The following is a 21,318-nucleotide window of genomic DNA, read 5'->3' on the forward strand; positions in this document are numbered from 1 at the left end:
TACAGGAATACGAGGAGCTGAAGTGATGAGAACTGAGGAGCTGAAGTGATGAGAACCGAGGAGCTGAGGCGGTGAGAACCGGGAACTGAAGCGATGGGAACCAAGGCCACCCGGAGAAGATAACGCTCGTTAGCAACTTTTTAATGAACTAGGCCGGCCATAGCCAGATAAGCATCCGGGAGGACCAGCAATAGAGCATCGGAAAGGAATGTCAGCCAGCTGCAAGCTAGTTATGCATGGACACTATAGCTTAACCAATGAGAATGCTGTTGCTTAGCGCGTGTGTACGCTTACAGGCGATAGAATTGTATAAAGCTACACCGTAGAGAATAGTAAACGAATTGAACCTGCTTCACATTGAAGTGTCGTTCATTCCGTCTCGCGGGGTGGGCCTCGGCATCTGGTGACCCCGACGTGATACGACCGTGGGTAGAGTGGAGCCGAGAACGCGAGGGATCCTGCAGCCAGCGGAGAAGTAGCTGGGCGCCCGGGAGAGGCGGATCGTGGCCACGGCTGACCTAGTGAGTCAGGACTGACCTGGTGAGTCAGGGGCAGGATGGGGATTGCTGCATCAGCAACTAGGATGGAAATTGCTGCATCAGCAACGGAGCGTGCTATTATAGAAAGTTTGTTAAAGCTCGCTCAAAAGACTGAAACTGAGATCTCAAAAGACGATTTAATTGACTTACTGCTGTTCTGTAAGCAGAAAAGACTCATGGAGGAAGCCTCTCAGGTATATAAACTCGAGTCCTGGGAGCGAGTAGGAAAGGAACTGTGGGATGGTATGCAAGTAGGTTCAAAGGAAGCTCGGCGACTTGCGAAAATATATCGTCCCGTGCAGCTAATGCTTGAACAATTGCACGGGGAGGCCCAAGTCGCTGCCGCTCTGCGGAAAGCAATCCGCGGAGGGAAAGGGGAGGAGACAGGACCACCGACGGGGGCTGAGGAAAGGGCCAGAGTGGCGAGAAAGTCGGCAGAAAGTTCAGGGAAGTTGGAGAATAGAGGCAGTGAGCGTAACGCAGCCGTGGATGCTGTGAAGCAGGCGCTGTTTTTAGTGCCGTCAGAACGAAAGACCCCATCATTTACGATGGTGAAGCAGGGATTGCGGGAGTCCTACGGAAATTTGGTGAATAGGCTCGTGCAATCCCTGGAGCAAGCTACTGATGAACAGACCCTCTGCAAGCTTTCGATCTGGTGCAGAGAGAATGGGTTCAAAGCTGAGCCCCACCTAGTATTCAAATCCGATGTGAAAGCCAAAAGCAAAGTGGCCATCGGAGCCACGGCAGCCTTTGCAAGCACTTCAGGACCGGGACCGCCACGCCACTGAAAACCGCTGGTGTTTGGAGATCCATCGCTAACCCCCCCGCCAGTGCCTGCGTCTGTGCCTGCACCTGCGGCGCCTACACCATCTGTGCCCCTGCTTCCGCCCCCTCCCCCCACCCCCCCCCCCACACCGTCGCACCTGAAGAACGGCCCGGCTGGGTCCAGGACTTGTTAGATTGCCTTGAAAAAACGAGAAGGGGGGCTGGGGAAGAGAAGGCGAATGAGATCAAGGAAACTTATGTTGCTGAGGGCTTGACAACAGCCAAGGGGGAGGTGCAGAGGAATTTGATCTGTCTTTAAAAGTGGGGGTTGAAGAACTGTAATGCTTTAAGTGAGGATAGAAACCGTTATTAGGGCTATTATTTCTATTTGCTATGTTCATCTCTATTATGTGTTGTATCCTTTGTATATTGCTGCTGACATGAGGTATGGTTGAAAGGTGGAAATTTGTATGATCTGTAGAGTCATAAAACTATTGTGCAAAATAGAATCCAAGACCCTGAGAAAGATGTTTGCCTGCCCAGGCTGAGAGATAAGGAGCACGGAGGCGGCTGCCCAGCCAGGCTCAGAGCCGACCTCCTCCGAAAGCAGTTGAAGGCGGCTGCTCGACCGGGCTTGTAGCCAACTTAACTGCAAACATCCTCTAAACTAATTTGAAGGTCAAACACCCGAGAGGGAGGGAGATGAGAAAGGCAGGACCCTCAGACTGACGACTGGGACAATTTACTGACATGCGCACCTGCGCACCCAGGAGGGAAGATTATGTGACTGAAGGCGGAGTTTGTCCGCCCCCTGGTCTGCCTGCTGGCACGTACTGGCCCTACGTGGCAGGATGCACCGGGCATAAACAGACAGAGCAGAGAGAAAGGAGGGGTGAGACTCCTAACACTGAGACCCACGTTGTCTCTGCGGGGACGCCCGCCGAGTTAGGAGCCTATCGGCAACCCTCTAATCTGCCAACTCGAGAGAATGTTCAGTCTCAGTGACCTGCCGACAACCAGTGGAACTCACTAGCGGAGTGCACAGCTACGTGAGGTCGTGCCACTGGATGGAAATTGTGTTTGTGCTGTTTGTATCTGTGGTTTTTAGATCTTTATTGTGTAACATATATACCAGCAGAGAGGGCTGAATAATCACAACAAGTAAGTCCAGAATTTGAAAACGGTAAAGTCAGGAATAACTCAGACTATGGTGTTCCCCCCCCCACCTCCCCCGCCCACCCACCCCACCGGTGGAGGACTGTGAGCTGTACTCTGACTTGTATCCTTGGACAGAGAGGAAACCAAATTGAAGCTATGCAAACATAAATAGAAATGGAAACAGAGAACCTTTCAAAATTTTTCACCATACTATTGCATCCTGAGGACCATGACATAGTGGAACATATTTCGGTTCAGTATCAAACAAGCCAGTGTTGTGGTATTGCTAAAATGTGATATATTGCTCCAATTGGGAACAACACAATTGGGTCAGACACTATTGGCCAGTTTACATTTCCCTAAAAATAGGCTGTGCCATAATCGCAGCATAAAATATAAATCAGTAAGTGAAGACTTTGTGCCTCGTAATGATTGCCGTACTTCCCAAGATCTGTCTTAGATGGAAGGATTTTTTTTTTTTTGGATTTGGTCTTACAAATGCGATTATGGTTAAGTAAGCTAGCCTATCAAGTAGAAAAATTAGCTAATGCCACCGATACTAGTATACAGTTGCTCGATCGACAATTACAAGCCACATCAACAATGGCTCTTCAGAACTGGATGGCACTGGACTTGATGCTGTTATGCTAAAATGGACTTTGTGGCTACCTAAACCTCTCCAGTACCGACTGCAGCATTTATATCCCTAATGTTACACAGGACCTGGATATCCAATCAGAGAAGATGCGACAGGTGGCAAAAGACACCCATGAACTCTGAGAATCACTAGCTGGCTGGCGAAGGTGTTTAGTTGGTTTGGATTTGGTGTCACTGGTTGGATTCAGTTTGATAGAATATGTGGTGATGTTCATTGTGATGATAATTGTCCTAAGTATAGCAATATCCTGTATAAAATCTACTATAATGAAAGCTATTAACGTAAAGATGATTCAGTTCACCGCTTATACCCCTTTACAGGTGGATGACCCAATTGATGTCCCAGGTACTAAGACTCTAATTTGAGACTAAATTTCAATATACAATGGTAACTGGAGTCACGGGGTGGATACAAAGTTTGTTATACTCAATTACTTACTATTGTAACTGCAATATTTTCTGTATATATATTCTTGTAGAACTAGACTCCCTTCCTTTTCTGTAACTTCCTCCGTCTAATGTACCAATGTGCAATCACTCGCCTACCTGCATCATGTTTAGGGCATGTAATATTAACACCTCAACAATTTCATGCGAAGCTTGAGTGACTATAGTCATGGGGTGGATAATGTGGAAGAAGTGTTTGTGGAAGAATTGTTTGAAAGCAGAAACTGGATGGGACCTTTGGACTTGATAACCTGGGGGAAAGGGTATGCTTGTGTTGTTGCAGATACTGGAACCAGATGGGTGCCAGCGAAATGGGTGAGACCTTGGCTGGAAGCAAACTCGCATACATCAGATGAAGCAGGCAAGCAGCTAGTGCAAGTGTGAGCCTGCAGAACAACATGGGAGGAAGAAATGTTACTGTTATTATTAGTTGTATATTGTGGCTTTTAGGAGGTAGTGTTGCTTTTAATGCTATTATAGGAGCTGATACTGCTTTTAATGGATATGTCATGCTTCTTAGGCATATTGTTAATTATACCCAAATTAAGAGTTCTTGCCTTTGTGGGACAGCAGATATAACCCATCAGACAGGTATCCCTTATGATTATTGTTTGCTTTGAAAAAAGAGGGGGAGAAGGGTCCCTACGAATTAATCAGTAAAGCATGCTATATCTTAAATTGGCTTAACCCTCGAAATGAAATTCAGCAGAGGAAGAACATTTGGGTCACCATAGCTAATCAGACAGGCCAAAATGCCTTCTGTCTTAGCTTGCAACGTCCAGGAGACCCTTTCCGCACTTGTTTGATAGGTGTCCCTGTTTGGCAACCTCAAGAATTCAATGGGTACGTAGCTAATTTTGCTGTGCTTAATGATACTCTATTAAATACTACTATGTGCTCTTACCGATCAAAGCGAACGGCAGAACAGTTAGACGGGTGCTGGCAATGTGAAATCATTAAAAGTCTGAATGGCACTCTGACTTCCCCGCCGGAGGAATTAGACTTGTTGGGAAGTCTGAATGCCACAAATACCACCCGAAACGGTGGATGGGTTAGTTTTGAACTGCATAGCAAAGGTGCACTTGAAGAAAGTACATCGCAATGGGCAACAGTTAACTCGGGGCTGAAAATTAATGATGTTTATCTTCACACATATACCCAATGTAAATTAACGAGCTTCTCTGCAAAACGGCTACCACCAGGAGTGTTTTTAATATGCGGAGACCGGGCATGGAACGGAGTACCGTCCAGTCCACAAGGAGGTCCATGTTATCTGGGGAGACTGAGTTTGTTTCACCCTAATATATCTCAAGTGATGACCTTTGTATCCAAAAGGAAGAAACGATCGATACATGAGTTAGATTGTACAAAAGTTGGGGATCCAAGATTTTGGTCAAGGGTCAAAACTATCTTCGTGTCCCTGCTTATCCCAGGGAGCACTGCCGCACGAGCAATGACTTCCTTGAAACAGCTAGCATGCTGGACAAGGAATGAATTAAATTTAACATCAGACATTTTAGATCAGCTATCGCAAGATGTAGCTAGTGTAAATCATGTAGTATTGCAGAATAGAGCCGCAGTAGATTTTCTGCTTTTAGCACATGGGCATGGGTGTGAGGATTTTGAAGGTATGTGTTGTTTAAACTTATCCGATCATTCAGAGTCTATCCATAAAAAGATTGCACTCTTGAAAGAAGGGCTGCACAAGTTGAAGGAAGAAAGTTGGGGATTAGAAGATTGGCTCAGATCGTTAGGCTTAGGACCATGGATTACAGAAATGTTGTACCACTTGTGCGTGATCGGGATGGTTATATTCGTGCTTGTGATTATGTTACCTTGCTTTTGCCGATACTTGCAACGCTTGATGCATAATACCGCTAATTCTGTTTTTGAAAAAAGAGGGGGAAATGTTGGGGCCTTAGCACTTTTACAGGAATACGAGGAGCTGAAGTGATGAGAACTGAGGAGCTGAAGTGATGAGAACCGAGGAGCTGAGGCGGTGAGAACCGGGAACTGAAGCGATGGGAACCAAGGCCACCCGGAGAAGATAACGCTCGTTAGCAACTTTTTAATGAACTAGGCCGGCCATAGCCAGATAAGCATCCGGGAGGACCAGCAATAGAGCATCGGAAAGGAATGTCAGCCAGCTGCAAGCTAGTTATGCATGGACACTATAGCTTAACCAATGAGAATGCTGTTGCTTAGCGCGTGTGTACGCTTACAGGCGATAGAATTGTATAAAGCTACACCGTAGAGAATAGTAAACGAATTGAACCTGCTTCACATTGAAGTGTCGTTCATTCCGTCTCGCGGGGTGGGCCTCGGCAGGCTGGGAACTCCCAAATGAAAAACCAAATCAAGGCCAACTCATGAGAGGAAACCAAAAGCCTTGCTGCACAGGCCAGAGCACTATAAGGGAGCCAAAAGGCAGGTTTGATTGCAGGACCCCTTGGCACGTGCCTGTTGCCTTGCCATGCTAGATTCTTCAGTGACAGCCCTGAACTGGGGGCAGGAAGGCATCCCCTGAGCAGACCCTCTTTCCAGTGTCCGTCCTGAGAGGCTTCAGCTCCACAAGACCCTCTTCTAGCAATTGATGCAGCCTCAGGACGGCCTGTGTCCTCAATCCCACCTCAATGCGTTTGCTCCCAACCAGCCACGTGCTGTGTTCCTTCTTCACGCCTCTGGCTCTCGGATTTGCAGGGAGCAGTGATTCCCCATCCATCTGCTCCGTGCCTGTGCCAGCTGCATCACATCTGCCCTCAGCTGCCTCCTTTCCATGCTGGAGAGGCCCAGTCTGCTCGTGCCTTGTGGCAGGGCTTCCCTTCCGCCACCCAGACACAACTGCACAAGTATCGCAGACACACAAGCCCCTTCATGCTTAGTTTTCTCCTCCTTCACAAGGAATTCCCGCTATCTACTTTGGTTTGGGGCATACACGTGAGCTCGGTGCCATTCTGCACTCCCTGCAGTCCCAGCAGGATCCCTGTTCTCCATGGCACAGGCGGGTGGGGGCTGTGGCCAAATGGGCACACATCTTGTAAAGAAAGCCCAGAATGTATTGCCAGGGTAACTGGGGTTTTCATAGTCTAGCACAACATGGGGATTTCCTATATCTGCATATATCAACAACATGGAGATTTCCTATATCTGCATCTACAGAACTGCATATTTCCTATGCAGTTCTGTATATCCAATATTTATTCTTCTCTTTGTAATCCCTAATAAATATTTCTGTCCATCTACTGTTCTGCATTTCTCTAATGGGTGAAATGTTCACAGCTGTGGGTCTGCATTGCCAGCCTGTGTATGTATTCTTTACCCCTTTAAAAAAGATTAAATGACAAAAAACAGCACTTGTAATCACTGCTCTTCAGATAAGCAGACATCAGTGCTGCACTTCTGTGCCACGTCAAGGTGTCCATGTGGACAGCAGCCCTGGGCCAGATGGGCACAACTGCCTCTCCAGCCCCTCTTCTGCTCCCAATGGCCTGTTTGGGGGGAGCTGCACAAGCCCCTGAGCCACCACGTTGGATCTGAGCCAGTTTCAATCTGTGCTGCTCAGGACTGATCTGTCTCTGGCTAAGATGCCAACTGCCTTGTGTGCTTGCAAGCCAAGACATGAGTCTGGATGCTCATTTTGCTTGCTTTTTGTTTCTATCTCCTTAATCTTCCTCTTTATCAGTGAGTATTTCCTCTTGGTAAGGATTATTGAAGGGGTAAAAGTATGGGTATTTCATTGTGAAATCCATGGAGCTGCAGTGACTGGCAGTGCCTCAGCACAAGAGGAGAAGCTGCCACGCGAGCAGAGTGGCCAAGGGCAGGTAGCGCTGGAGCAGGGGCACCTCACTGCTGCGAATGACAGAGGGGAGTCAGCAAGGAGAGGGCACCACCAAGCTCCTTACAACAAAAGGAGAAGGACTTGCGTGTCCTGCCCCGCACCCCCACCTTGTGCATGTGCAGGGACCACTGCAAGTCCCTTCTGGAGCATCCTGGGCTCTGCGGGCCTGGGCAATTAAAGGGCCTGGCTGCAGCCGGTCCCTATCCACAGCGCGCGGACGGCTGGGGCTTGCAGCTCCCTGTGCGTCCCAGCCCTCCAGGGAGCCTCGGCCGCCTGCTCAAAAGCTCCCGCTGCCGCCGCTTGGGCAGCGGCTCCTCCTGCCGCAGCTCCGCTCCTCCCCGCGCAGCAGAGCCCCACGAGCAGGGCACAGGTGAGAGCTCCGCGCCCGCCTGCCCCCCGCCTTGGGCGCTGCGGCTGCGCTACGCGCTGCTGCCCAAAGGAGCCCTGTGGTGCCCCGGCCTTGCTGCTGCGCTCTGCCTCCCCTGGCCGCCCGGAGGACGAGCTCCTGGCAGCTCTGCGCCTTGCTCACGGCGCTCGTGGGGAGAGCGAATCCCTCCGCAAAGAGGGACAGCGCTGCAGGGCCGGCAAGGGCGGGATGGCCACCAGGGACAGCCCCTCGCCTTGCACAGGCACGCCAGGCTGCAGGGGCTGTGGCCCGACGTCCCCCCGCTGCCCCGCACACGCTGTCTGGGCTCCTGCGGCCACTTTGTGCCCAGGGCCGAGGAGCGGCGCCGGCCAGCGGCTCCCGGCGGCTCCCCGCGGGCAGCGGAGCCGGGAGCAGCGCGCGGCTCTGCGGCCGCTGCCGCCTCCCCCGCTCCGCTCCGCTCCGCTCCTCGCTGCCCGGCCACGGCGGCCAGAGCCGCGCTCGGGGCCGGGGCCGCGTCCCGGCGCGCTCGGGAGGCTGCGCGGAAGCAGCGAGCGCCGGCGCCGCGGCCGCTCCGCCAGCCCCGGAGCCGCGTGTGCCCCGCAGCTCGGCGCTCTGCCCGGCGCCCCCGGCTCCGCCCGGGCCCGCCCGCTCGGCCCCGCCGGGAGCCGCCTCGGCGCGCTCGGGCCGCGCACGGGGCTGCTCTGCCGGGGGGCGGCTCCTCCCGCCTCCTGCGCAGCCTCCGCTCCGGCCCCGGCCCCGGCCCCGGCCCCTCGGGGCGGCTGCAGCGCCGGCCCCGCAGCCGCGGCCCGGAGCTGCGGCCGGGGACGGGGCCCCCGGGGCTCCTGGCCACGGGGCCGCCTGCCCGGACCCGGACCCGGACCCGGACCCGGACCCGGACCCGGCTCCTGCCCCGCCGCGCAGCGCCGCCTCCTGCGCGGCCTCTGCCGCCCGCTCCGCCCTGTCCTGCCCTGCAGGGCTTTCCCGCATTCTTCCAACAGCCTTTTCCTCCTTTCTCCGCTCGCAGCCCTGCCAGCCCGTGTGTCAGCACGGCGGCTCCTCCCGAGGAGCATCCCCGCATGTTGAGGAGTCACTCACTGATTCCTTATGAGCTGTGAACTTGCTCCCCGGGGGCTTTTTCCCTGCATGTGGGGAGACAAAAAGACCTAAAAAAGACCCGAGGTGCTGCAGATTGTGGGGATGAGAGGAGGCTGCAGTGACCAGGCTGCAAGCCTAACTATACTGCTTCCATCCCATACATCCCAGGAGGGGACCCTCACTTAACCTATCCCAGCTATCTGCATATTTGGATGACACAGGCCACTGGAAACACATGCATGAATCAAATGCCTTGTGGCTCTGGACAAGCCATGGACATTGGCAAAGGGAAGAGAATCCATTCCCATGCCCTTCCCTTGGCCAGACAAGTACCTGGCCCTAGGCGAGTCTTGACCATGAGGTAGCAGTGTGCTCTTGTGGCCAGGAAGGCCAATGGGATCCCGGGGTGCATTAAGAAGAGCATCTCCAGCAGGTCGAGGGAAGTGATCCTGCCCCTCTACTCAGCCCTAGTGAGGCCACATCTGGAGTATTGTGTCCAGTTCTGGGCTCCACAGTACAAGAGGGATGAGGAGCTGCTGGAGAGGGTCCAGCGCAGGGCAACAAGGATGATCAGGGGCCGGAACATCTGCCCTACGAGGAGAGACTGAGGGAGCTGGGCCTGTTCAGCTGGAGAAGAGAAGGCTGAGAGGGGACCTGAGCAGTGTCTAGAAGTACCTCAAGGGAGGGAGTGCAGAGGACGGTGATGGTCTCTTTTCAGTGGTGGCCACTGATAGGACTAGAGGAAATGGCCGGAAACTGAAGTTCCACCAAAAGTTCCACAGGAACTTAAGGAAAAATTTCTTCCCAGTGAGGGTGCCAGAGCACTGGAACAGGCTGCCCAGAGAGGTTGTGGAGTCTCCTTCTCTGGAGATCCGCAAAACCCGCTTGGATGCAGTCCTGTGCCACGTGCTCTAGGTGACCCTGCGTGTGCAGGGGGTTGGACTGGATGACCTCTAGAGGTCCCTTCCAACCCTAAGCATTCTATGATTCTATGAGTGTCAGCCTGAGCAGGAACCCTGCTGCTCTGCTGCCCGCTGACAAAGGCACTGCTTTTACAGGTTCTCGATGCTTATTTCCAGCAGCATCATGGGCCCAGCCTTGGTAGGAGGCAAAAAGCATTCCATGTCATCTCTGAACACTACTGCCTTCTCCCAGCATCCTTCTTTCCTGCTGATCGGCATCCCTGGGCTGGAGAAGGAGCAGTTCTGGATCGCCTTCCCCTTCAGCATGATGTATGCCTTTGCCGTGGTGGGGAACATCACCCTTCTGGTCTTCATCAAGACCGTGCCAAGTCTGCATGAGCCCATGTACCTCTTCCTGGCCATGCTGGCCTTCACTGACCTGGTCCTCTCCACATCCTGCCTACCCAAAATGCTCAGCATCTTCTGGCTGGGCTCCAGGGAGATCAGCTTTCCCTCCTGCCTTCTTCAGCTCTTCTTCATCCACACCTTCTCGTCAGTGGAGTCGGGTGTGCTCATGGCGATGGCCTTGGACCGCTATGTTGCCATCTGCTACCCCCTGCAACACTCCAGCATCCTCTCTCTGCCAGCGGTGGTGACGCTTGGGAGCCTGGTGCTGGTGCGTGGGGTTGTCCTGGTGAGTCCCTTCTGCTTCCTGCTGCACAGGTTGTCCTTCTGCCAGAACAATGTCATCTCCCATGCCTACTGTGAGCACATGGCTGTGGTTAAGCTGGCCTGTGGGGACACCAGAGTCAATGTCATTTATGGACTCTTTGTGGCCCTTGTGGTTGGGATATTTGATATGACCTTGATATTTGTGTCCTACACCATGATCCTCCGAGCAGTATTGAGGCTGCCATCCACAGAGGCAAGGCTCAAGGCCTTCAGCACTTGTGCATCCCATGTCTGTGTCATGCTCACCCTTTACATCCCTGCCCTCTTCACCTTTCTAACCCATGGCTTTGGGCAGAACATCCCTCACCATGTTCATATAGCGGTGGCCATTGTCTACCTGCTGCTTCCCCCTATGCTAAACCCCATAGTTTATGGAGTGAGAACCAAGCAGATCCGGGACAGGGTGGTCCTGCTCTTCCAGCGAAAGGGAACCTGAGCAGCCTCCTGTGAAATCTCACCCACAGGGAGCAGGTGTCAGTCACTGTGGTACCGAGTGTGGGTTTGATGCCCCTTCCTGTATGGGAAATCCCTTCTGGGACCTTCATAAAACTGCACTGCCCTGTGCTCACTGTGCAGGGTGCACGTGAAGTGCCTGCACATGTGTGTGTTTTCCTGCAGTAGTTCAGGCCCCCTCATCCTTCGCTCCTTCAGTGGTGTCTGGGGAGGGAGAACTGCCATTACACATTTCATTTAGTTAAAATAAGGATACATCTATGAAAGACTAAACATGCAATAGCTACTGATTTCAGATGAGCAGCTGCAGCACCATGGCTGGCAGGTGGCTGCTGTCCTTGGTCCCTGCCCTGTCACAGGTGGCTCAGGGGGCCACTCAGACCCTCTGGTGGGGGCCCCTCTGTCACGAGCTGAAGCCGTGCGAGCTCCCAGGCTGCCCACGCACAGCCAGAGCATCAGGGCACGGCGCTGCTTGGAGAGCGGCTCTGTCCCCTTGAAGGCAGAGGAGGCGTCGCCGCATCCCCAGGGCATCCCGTGCATCCCTGCATGGGGCGTGCAGCCCTGGCCCCGCTCCGCACGCGGCTCTGCGCGGGAGACGTGCTGCACGGGGCTGCTCTCAGGAGGCACCAGGCACTGCTGCCCCAGCCTGTGTGCCCTCATCCCCCTCCTGGGGCCGGCACGTCATGCTGGGCTGCCCAGGGCCTTGCCAAGGGCTATAAGAGACCCTGTGGCGGCAGCCCCGCGCGTGAGGCTCTGCGGGGCTCTCTCCTCCCTTCCAGGAGGTGCTGGCCTGGCAGCGTGTGCGCGAGCGCTGCCCAAGGGAGAGCATCGCAGCCAGAGACACCAGTTCTTCCCACCGCACCTTCCCCCGGCTCCGCCAGCTGCATCTCTGGGCTCTCCTGAGCACAGGGGCCGCGCGAGGCAGCTCCGCGCTGCCGCTTGGCCCCACTGCCGCTGCTGCTGCTAGTTCCTGCCCTCAGCCGTGCTGTTCCCCTCTGCAGAGACCAGAGATCCTGTCTGCACACGGGATTCAGGTACTGCCTCTCTGTGTGGCACTACTGGGCACTGTGGGTTCTGCCCAGGTTCTCCCCTCTCCTTTCAGGTTTCCTCCTCTTGCAGACAGATCTCCCGCCCTGTCAAAAGCTCCTGCACTTCCAGACAGGTCACCCACTTGCTCTGCCTGCCATCCTACAAGTGTGCTCCTCTTGCAGCTTTTTTTTAGTCTATATCTCTAGGCTCAGACTTCTATTTTCTATTTGCGGTTTAAAATATTTTTTCCTCTTGCTGCTGCATCTGCACATTCAGAATCACCCTTTTCTGCATAGCTCTTATGGACCCTAATTTCTTATAGTCAGTATAATATGTGAGCTGAGCTGCTGGAGTCCTTGGCCCCAGACAGCAGAAGCGCAGGCTCCCCTCAATCTGACAGAGGAGGCACCTCTCCCAGCAGAGGAGGCAGCTCTGGTGTCTGAGTGAGCCCATGAAGGGCATCTTGTCTTGCCCAATGACACCTAATGCCCAGGGCACACAGCCTTGACCCACTTACTTAGAGAAGGACATCTAAAAGAGAAGCTCTTTTGGAACTGAAATGAAGGATTTGGGGATAATAAAGAGACCTAGGACAGAGGCTCCCTTTCCAAAGCTCCCACAGTTCGTGTGCATAGACTCAATTTCATGTGGCATGTGCCCTTCCTGAATGCCCGGTTACAATCCAGGAGCTTGTGCTACACAGAGCATATAACATATAGAGCAAAATAAACTGCTCTATATGTGAGAGCTGTCTCCTATGAATGGTCCTTTATCTCGCCTAAGTCATGAGCTGAGCTGTCCAGCACCTGATGGCAGCAGTGTCCAGTGCCCATCTGTGCCAGACACTGGTGTTTCTTGTGTTTCATTCATGCCTTTGCTCAGTCCTCCTAGCATTACTCTTAACGCTGTGATTTCTTTCACATTTCTCTTCCACTGCAGGCCCCCTTCAACACATGATGCCTCTCAACAACTCCACATCTACCCAGTTCACATTTATCCTCACGGGCATCTCTGGGCAGAAAAGGTTCGATATCTGGCTCTCGCTTTCCTTCACTTTCCTTTACGTTGTTTCACTTCTGGGCAACTCCTCCATCCTGTACGTCACCAGGACTGATCCCAGCCTTCACAAGCCCATGTACCAATTCCTCTCCATGCTGGCCACCACAGATCTGGGGTTGTCCCTGTCTACCCTGCCAACCGTGATGAGCATTCGCTGGTTTAATGCTAGGGAGATTGATTTTGATGCTTGCTTGGCTCAATGTTTTTTCATTCATGTTTTCTCCTTCTTGGAGTCCTCAGTGCTTCTAGCCATGGCCTTTGATCGCTATGTGGCCATCTGCTGCCCGCTGAGATACTCCTCCATCCTCAGTGGTACCAAGATAGCCAAGATCGGACTGGCTGCCCTGTGCAGATGCATCTTTGTAGCTCTCCCCGAAGTTCCAGTACTAAGAAGGCTGCCGTTCTGCAGATCCCATGTGCTCTCTCACCCCTACTGCCTGCATCAGGATTTGATGAAGCTGGTTTGTGGAAACATCAAATTCAGTTACTTTTATGGCCTTGTTATAGCCTTTCTCATCCTCACATTAGACCCAGTGCTCATCCTTGTGTCCTATATCCTGATTGCTAAGGCAGTGGTGAGCACTGCATCCCCAGGGGAGCGTCTCAAGGTTTTAAACAACTGCTTGTCCCACATCCTGGCCGTCCTCATCCTTTACATCCCCATGGTTGGTTTGTCCATGGTGCACCGTTTTGGCAAACATGCCTCCCCTCTCGTGCACATCCTCATGGCCAACGTCTACCTGCTGGTGCCTCCCGTGCTCAACCCCATCATCTACAGCATTAAGACCAAGCAGATCCGCAGGGGTGTCCTCAGAGTCCTCATGCCAAGGCAGCTTTGCATGGGGAAGGGAATGTGAGGGATGTGCAGGGACAGGTCTCAGCTTGGGGGCAGAGACCTGGTGAGAAGTAGGGCTGTGCCATGGACCAAGGCAGCTTCTCCGTTGCACACCTCTCCCACTGCACGTCCCCCATGTGAAAATGCTCCCATTTCTGCCGATCCCGTATGACACATCAGGGCTCTGCTGGGTGACTGCACATCTATGGATAGCTGGATCATGGTCAGACAGTGATAAGAGGAGCAACAAACAGGCAGGGAAACCACAGAACCTCATCCCTGGGAATCCTTTGCTCCTCAAAGCACCAGAGATGGGTGAGCAAGACCTTCTCCTGCTTTGAAATCCCCCCCAGTGCTCTTCATCATGAGAATCCCTCTACCGAATGCTGCACAAATTCTGGTGGTGTACTGGATAGAAAAAGGAAAGGGATTTTTGTGGAGTGTGGATGGAAGGGGAATGTGTGGATCCAAGAAGGGAATCCTGGCCTTGTCCAGTATTTATCATGCCAGGTGGAGGGTCAGGACTGGGGTTGGAACAGGAATGATCAAGCCAAGAGGAATGGAGAACTGTGCTAGCAGAGGCCACTCCCTTCATGGCTCTGCTCAGCCTCCTCACCTGCTCACCCTTCAGTCCCTCCTCTCTCCTTAGTAAAGTGCTGGCAAACTGGGCAAGCACCACTCTCTTCTGGGCAAGTGTGGGTCCTGCTGTGTCTGCGGGACATGTGGATGTGTCTGTGTGTAAGAAACACACCAGTGAGATTGGAGCTCAAGGAGGCAGCAGGGTGGCTTAAACGTCCTGGGGCAAAGCTATGGTCTATGCCATGAGCCTCTTGCTAACGGCAGCACTGTCCCTGTGTTGGTCAAGCTGCTGAAATACCCACAGGGCAGGGGAGTTGTTGGGAACAATAAAGTCCTTTTTTCCCCTCAACGCCATAGCAGGCAGCAAAGAGAAAGCCCCTCAATTTTGTTTCAAATGCCTCTTTAGTTCTTTAACCAAAGAGAAGGAGGGATGGAGCAAACAAGCATTTGAAGGGAGAAGGTAAAAGTGACAGCATCAACCAAAGATAGAAATATCTCTGTGCTATATCACCTTCCCTTGAGGCAGATAACAGAAAGACCCTGCTCTACACTCTAGTATAAATTGCCTTAAATAATTCTTGCAGGGAAAAGAACAAGAGAGGAGGTGCTCTCCCAGGGACCCTGGGGTTCTCTCTGCTTGTCCTGTAGCCAAACACTGATGACCTCCCTAAGGGACTCCAAGGCTCAGATGCAGCTCCAGGCTCATTAGTGCACTAACACAGTGTGGCTGATGCTTGGAACAGGCCACAGACTTTGTAATGAGCTGCAGAGCCACAGCACTGGGGTCAGCAGGCTCTCTAGTTCCATTTACCTTCACTTGCAGCCCTTGCCCCACTCCTCCTCCCATTTATCAATAACAGCCCTTGTTTTAGTCACAGTGACATGCTTGGAAGAATTGTTTAGGTTCTGATAATCCCCATGCAGTGCAACTATAGCTTATCACAGAATCCCAGAGTGGTTGAGATTGGCAGGGACCTCTAGAGATCATCTAGTCCACCCGCTGCTCCAGCAGGGACACCCAGAGCACAGGGCACCCAGTTGCATCCAGGCGGGTTTTGTGGATCTCCAGAAAAGGAGACTCCACAACCTCTCTGGGCAGCCTGTTCCAGGGCTCTGTCATCCTCACAGTAAGAAGGTTCTTCATCATATTGAGATTAAACTTCCTGTGTTTCAACTTACATCCCTTATCTCTCGTCCTGTCACTGGCCCCCATGGAGAGGAGCCTGGCCCCATCCTCCCTACAGTCACCGCTCAGGTACTTGAACATGTTGATCAAATCTCCTCTCATTATTTTCTTATCCAGACTAAACAGTCCCAACTTGCTTGGTCTTTCCTCATAAATAATTAACATTAAATTAATTATTTATTATAAATAATAATAAATAATATCAAATAAATAATTAGAAATTATCATTTATATCATTATCACAAATAATCATTTTAGAGACAGTAGGAACAAGTGGTTGTTGACTGTGAAAAGAGATAGCTACGACTCAAGAAAAATGAGGTAGCACTGAGAAATACCCATGGGCAGCAGAGCAGCACTGAGAAGCAGCAGCTGAGCAGAAGTAGCCACCACCCCTGTGCTCCATCCCCTTGCTGCAAGAAAAGGGTAGTCAGAGCAGGCTCCTGTCCAGCACAGGACATCCCCAGGCATGAGGGCACTACCCAGAGCTCCACACCAGCCACCAAGGCCTGGGAAGGAGGGTAGTGAAAGAGAAGCCTTCTGCCTCTCACTGGAAGGGGAGGAACATGTTCAGGTGCAACAACAAAACTCATGACAAACATTGCCCTGTGGATACACACAGTCCAGACAGAGGGGCAGGATGCCGTCCCTCCACCCGCTGGCAACACTCCTCCTCATGCAGCCAGGAGCCCCTTGGCCTTCTTGGCCATGAGGGCACATTGCTGACTCATGGCTAACTCGGTGTCAACCGGGGCTCCCAAATCCCTCTCTGCGGAGGTGCTTTCCAGCAGGTCAACCCCTAGTCTGTACTGGTGCCTGGGGTTATTCCTCGCTAGGTGCAGGACCCTGCACTCGTCCTTATGGAACCTCATGAGGTTCCTCTCTCTAGTCAGGACTCTCTAGCCTGTCCAGGTCCCTCTGAATGGCAACACAGCCCCTGGGAGTGTTGACCATTCCACCCAGTTTGGTGTCACCTGCAGACTTATCCAGGGTGCACTCTGTACCCTCGTCCAAATCATTGATGAACAAGTTGAACAGCAGTGGCCACAAGCCTTCAACTAGACTCAGTGCCATTTATCACCACCCTCTGGCCTCTGCCATCCAGCCAGTCCTCAATCTACCTCAGTGTCCACTCCAGTGGACATCCAGTCCACACTTCCAGAGCTTTCCCAGGAGGATGTTATAGGAGATAGTGTCAATAGCATTGCTGAAGTCAAGGTAGAAAATATCCACCACTCTCCCATTGTCCATCCAGTCAGGCACCCCATCCCAGAAGGCTATCACGTTCATCAAACATGACTTTAGTTTTGTGATCCCATGCTGACTACTCCTGATCACCTTCTTTTTCTTGACATGCCTAGAGATAGTCTCTAGGATGAGCTGCTCCATCACCTTCCCAGGGATGGAGGTGAGGCTGACCAACCTGTAGTTTCCCAGGTCCTCCTTCTTACCCTTTTGAAGACTGGAGTGATGTTGGTTTCTTCCAGTCCTCTGGCACCTCCCCTGATCTCCATGACCTCTCAAAGATGATGGAGAGTGGCTGCACCATGAGCCTCACCAGTTCCCTCAGCACTCTTGGATGTACCCCATCCGGGCCCATACATTTATGGGCGTCCAGTTTGTCTAAATTAGCCCTAACCCAATCCTCCTCAACCAGTGCAAAGTGCTCCACTCTCCTGGTTCTCTCTCTTGTGTCGTGGCTCTGTAGTTCATGGGAACTAGCCTTAGCAGTAAAGACTGAGGCAAAGAAGCCATTTAGTAACACGACCTTCTCTGCAGCCCCTGTCACCAAGGTGCCCTCCCCATTCAGCAGTGGACTAACATTTTCCCTAGTCTTCCTCTTGCTGCTGATGTCTGTATAGAAGCCCTTCTTGCTGCCCCTCACATCTCTCGCTAACTCTAACTCCGAAAGGGCCTTGGCCTTCCTTCTGGCATCCCTGCATTCTCTGACAATGTTCCTATATTCTTCCCATGTGGCCGGGCCCTTCTTCCACATTACGTACGTGCTCTTTTTCTCATTAAGTTTACCCAACAGTTCCTTGCGCATCCACACAGGTCTCCTGCCCCACCTTGCGCAACTTCTTTCTTTTTGGAGATTTCTGAGATCTATCCTTGTGAGAAGGGGACTTTGGACCTTAAACACAGATTATGCTCACTATGGGTCCCTCCGTCTTTATGCACATATATATCATGCTGTATCATTTTGCATTTTTCCTATTTCTTTTCCCTTTCTGGGTTCATTACATGAATATGCTCAAGTGTTTGCTCTTCCTTTGTTAGAGTTTAACTTCTATACATACAGCCTCTTCCATTCAGGGATATTCAAGTACTTGATCAAACAGAGGCAATTTATCTTGCTGAGACTGGGGCAAGCACAACACATATGTGCTCCCTAGGAAAATAACGGGGCTTTCTAAGAGACTCAGGGGCATCTCCTGGGCTTCCTATATTTCCATCAGCAGAGAGCAGCAAAATACAAAACCAGCTGCTCTTCACAATCCTTGGGAGTCAAGCACAGGAGGATGTTTATCTAGGAATAACTTGCACATCTGGTCCACAACCTGGGAGTTGGTGCATCTGCAGAGCAACAACAAGCTAACCTAGTCCCTGGGGTCTTCCTAGCAGTATCTGCCCAGCTCTCTGTTGCCACCTGCCTACCCAATTACCCTGTGTGCCCAGCACCCTCTTGAGTGGTAAAGATGGCTCCTCTGCTCACCAAGCCTTGGAAAGGTCTATGTCATGGGGCCTCCCGCTAAAGGCCAGTGCTGCCCCAGTGTTGGTCAAGCTGCTGAGACACCCACAGGGCAGGGGAAGAACTGGGGACAAGTAAGGCCCATGCCCCCAACACCACAGCAAGCAGACAAGAGCAGGCACCTCATTTTGCTTCCAATTCTTCTTCCCCCTCCCTTTTTTTTTTTTTTTTTTTTTTTTTTTTAAATGAAAAGAGGGGAAGATGGAACAAGCAAACATTTGAAGGGGAAGACTCAAGAGACAGAATTTGCCCAGGATTGAAATATCTCTGTGCTTTATCAACTTTCCAGTTTTCTGCATGAAGGAAAGACCTGCTTTAAACTATAGTTTAGGGACTTACGTAGTTATTGCAGGGAAAAGAGCAAGAGAGGAGGTGTTCAAATAGGGATCCTGGGGTTCTCTCTGCTCAACATGTAGTCAAACACTGATGACCTCCCTAAGGGACTCCAAGGCTCAGAGGCAGCTCCAGGCTCATTAGTGCACTAACACAGTCTGGCTGATGCTTGGAACAGGCTACAGACTTTGTAGGGAGCTGCAGAGCCTCAGCACTGGGGTCAGCAGGCTCTCTAGTTCCATTTACCTTCACCTGCAGGCCCTGACCCACTCCTCCTCCCCTGTATCAGTAATATCACTTTTTTTAAGTCATAGCCATATGTCTAGAATATTTGTTTAACGGTTACTAAACCCAATGCAGTGAAGCCATGGAAGCTCATTACAGAGACAGCAGAAACAGGTGGTTATTTATTGTGTGAAGAGAGACAGCTATGAGTCCAACAAAATGAGGTAGCACTGAGAAATACCCATGGGCAACAGAGCAGCACTGAGAAGTGCCAGTTGAGCAGCAGTAACCATCACTCTCTGGGCTCCATCCCCTTGCTGCAAGAAAAGGGTAGTCAGAGCAGGCTCCTGCGCAGCACAGGACATCCCCAGGCAGGAGGGCACTACAGAGCTCCACATCAGCCTCTGAGGTCTGGGAAGGAGGGCAGGGAAAGAGAGACCTTCCCCCTCTCACTGCAAGGGGAGGAACATATCAAGGTGCAAGAACAGCAAAACCCATGACAAACATTTCCAGGTGGATACAAAGACTGCAGACAGAGCTGAGGGTTTTCCAGGCCATCTCCACACCCACAGCATCCTGGGCATCCCCCTTCTCCAGAGGGAGCAAGCCAAGGCCCTTGGGAGGGCCATGGCAGATGCCACCAGCCCAGGGCCCTAGGGCACCAGCACAAGGACCAGAGGCAGCAGGACCCACCACGGCAGAGCACACACGGATCGGCCGCTCGCCCCAGGGCTCACGTCTGCCACGTGAGCAGGAGAGGATCTCTTCTTCCAAGCGTAGTATTTGGCCACGAGCGCATTGGGGTTGCCCTGCGCAGGATCAAACCACAGCTGGATGCAGCGCCCACTGCCCCGCTGCTCCGTGCTGTATTTGTACGAGTGGGACCAGATCTTCTCACACAGGTCGGCCACGCGGGGGAACACCTGCCAGAAGGGCCTGCACGGGGAGCCCCAAGGACAGCGGTTCATTCCTGAGGGGGGACACAGCACCAAAGCCACGTGAGCCAGCACCTCCCGCTCCTTCCTTGCGCCCACGCGGGAGGCCCTGCTAGGAGGCACAGCCCAGGCTGCGTCTTGGGGTGCTCTCTGCTTGGCCACCAGCCTCCCGACATGCCCAAGCCAAGACAGCTCCCAGCACGGAGCCCCAGGCAGGGAGCAGGGACGTGCCCAGCTCCAGGGACACTCACCCGTGGCCCAGTTCCAGCCCTTGTGCCAGTTCTCCTTGCAGGTGAGCGAGTCTTTGCAGTCCTCCCACCACTCCTCGCAGTCCTCCCTGCACAGCGGCACGTGCAGGATGCGCTCCCGCCGCCAGCTGCTCTCGGCCTCCAAGGACACAGGGACACGCACGGGGCTGCTGCCCATCCACACAGGGGCTCTGCTGCAGCGCGCGCCACAGCCCCAGCCCCTGCCCACCCTTGGCCCTGGCCTCCAGGCCTGAGCTCCAGCAGGGCCAGGCCAGCGCACATGCCCCCATCAAGAGCAGCTCCTGCACCACCCTGCCTGGCCCTAGGGACACGCTCACAAAACCCTGGCCCAAGGCACCTCTCGCCTGGAAAGGCCACCAGGGCACACGTGCCAGCCCGGCCCCACGCAGCTCACAGCCCCCAGGAGGCACCAGCACGGAACAGCCCCTGGCAGCAGCACAACCCCACGGCCCTCAGGGGCAGCAGGGCTGGCCCTACCTGGTCGATCCACGGCCCCAGGTTGGGCGAGCACTCGTACAAGCACGTGTCCTGCACAAAGTGCCGCTTGCACTTGGCTGCCATGAGCCCACAGTGGTTCCAGTTGAACTTGTACAGGTAGGACTGCTCCTTGTGGGCTTCGGAGCTGGTGTTGGTGGACGTGAAGTGCCTGCACGTGTGTGTGTTTTCCTGCAGAAGTCCAGGCCGTGTGATCCTTCCCTCCTCTGGTGGTGTTTGGGGAGAGAGAACTGACATTGCACATTGCATTCAAAATATATGTCTACATCTGTATCTATGTGAGACCAAACAAGCAATAGCTACTGATGTCACCTGAGTACCTTTTGCACCATGGATGGCAGGTGGGTGCTGTCCTTGGTCCTGGTCCTTTCATAGGGGGCTCAAGGGGCCGTTCAGACCCTCTGGTGACATCCCTCCCTGCAGCACACCATGGCCACCAGTGCGTGCACAGGACACGCGGGGCACCCGCTCTGCCCTTGCTGGGCTGCAGCACCCACAGCATCACCCGCTGCTCCCAGCTCCCCACGTCCTTGGCCGTGTGTGAGGCCCAGGGCTGGGCGATGTGTGCCCAGGTGCTGGCAGAGCACGGCTGTGCCCAAGGGACAGCCAGGCTCGCCGCAGCCCCAGCCAAAGCTTTCCCAGCTGCCCTGGCCCCGGCACCCATCATG

General features: G+C 53.1%; 3 protein-coding genes across 4 annotated transcripts; 2 read left to right on the forward strand and 1 right to left on the reverse strand.

The window, feature by feature from the left end:
- Window positions 1-3,611: 3,611 nt before the first annotated feature.
- Window positions 3,612-10,936, forward strand: LOC148591430 (olfactory receptor 52R1-like). 2 transcript variants are annotated; one of them, XM_088537606.1, is made up of 2 exons: window positions 3,612-3,632; window positions 10,022-10,936. In XM_088537606.1, exon 2 carries the CDS (start codon window positions 10,094-10,096, stop codon window positions 10,934-10,936), a length of 843 nt encoding a protein of 280 aa, XP_088393732.1. In that variant the 5' UTR covers window positions 3,612-3,632; window positions 10,022-10,093. The 2 variants fall into 2 exon arrangements, with proteins under 2 accessions (XP_088393732.1, XP_088393731.1); XM_088537605.1 differs by lacking the exon at window positions 3,612-3,632 and having other exon boundaries at window positions 9,989-10,936.
- A 1,996-nt stretch (window positions 10,937-12,932) lies between these two features.
- Window positions 12,933-13,898, forward strand: LOC148591431 (olfactory receptor 51Q1-like). The gene has a single exon (XM_088537581.1). The coding sequence runs from the start codon at window positions 12,936-12,938 to the stop codon at window positions 13,896-13,898; it is 963 nt and encodes a 320-aa protein (XP_088393707.1). The 5' UTR covers window positions 12,933-12,935.
- Window positions 13,899-19,604: 5,706 nt separating this feature from the next.
- Window positions 19,605-20,887, reverse strand: LOC148591432 (folate receptor alpha-like). The gene is made up of 3 exons (XM_088537582.1): window positions 20,633-20,887; window positions 20,138-20,273; window positions 19,605-19,921 (listed from the first exon to the last, which is right to left on the reverse strand). Exons 1-3 carry the CDS (start codon window positions 20,885-20,887, stop codon window positions 19,605-19,607), a joined length of 708 nt encoding a protein of 235 aa, XP_088393708.1.
- Window positions 20,888-21,318: the final 431 nt, after the last annotated feature.

The sequence above is a fragment of the Tinamus guttatus genome, unplaced genomic scaffold (assembly GCF_059628265.1).
Source record: "Tinamus guttatus ecotype Peru unplaced genomic scaffold, ASM5962826v1 Tinamus_guttatus_pri_ptg000817l, whole genome shotgun sequence".
Classification (NCBI taxonomy): domain Eukaryota; kingdom Metazoa; phylum Chordata; class Aves; order Tinamiformes; family Tinamidae; genus Tinamus; species Tinamus guttatus.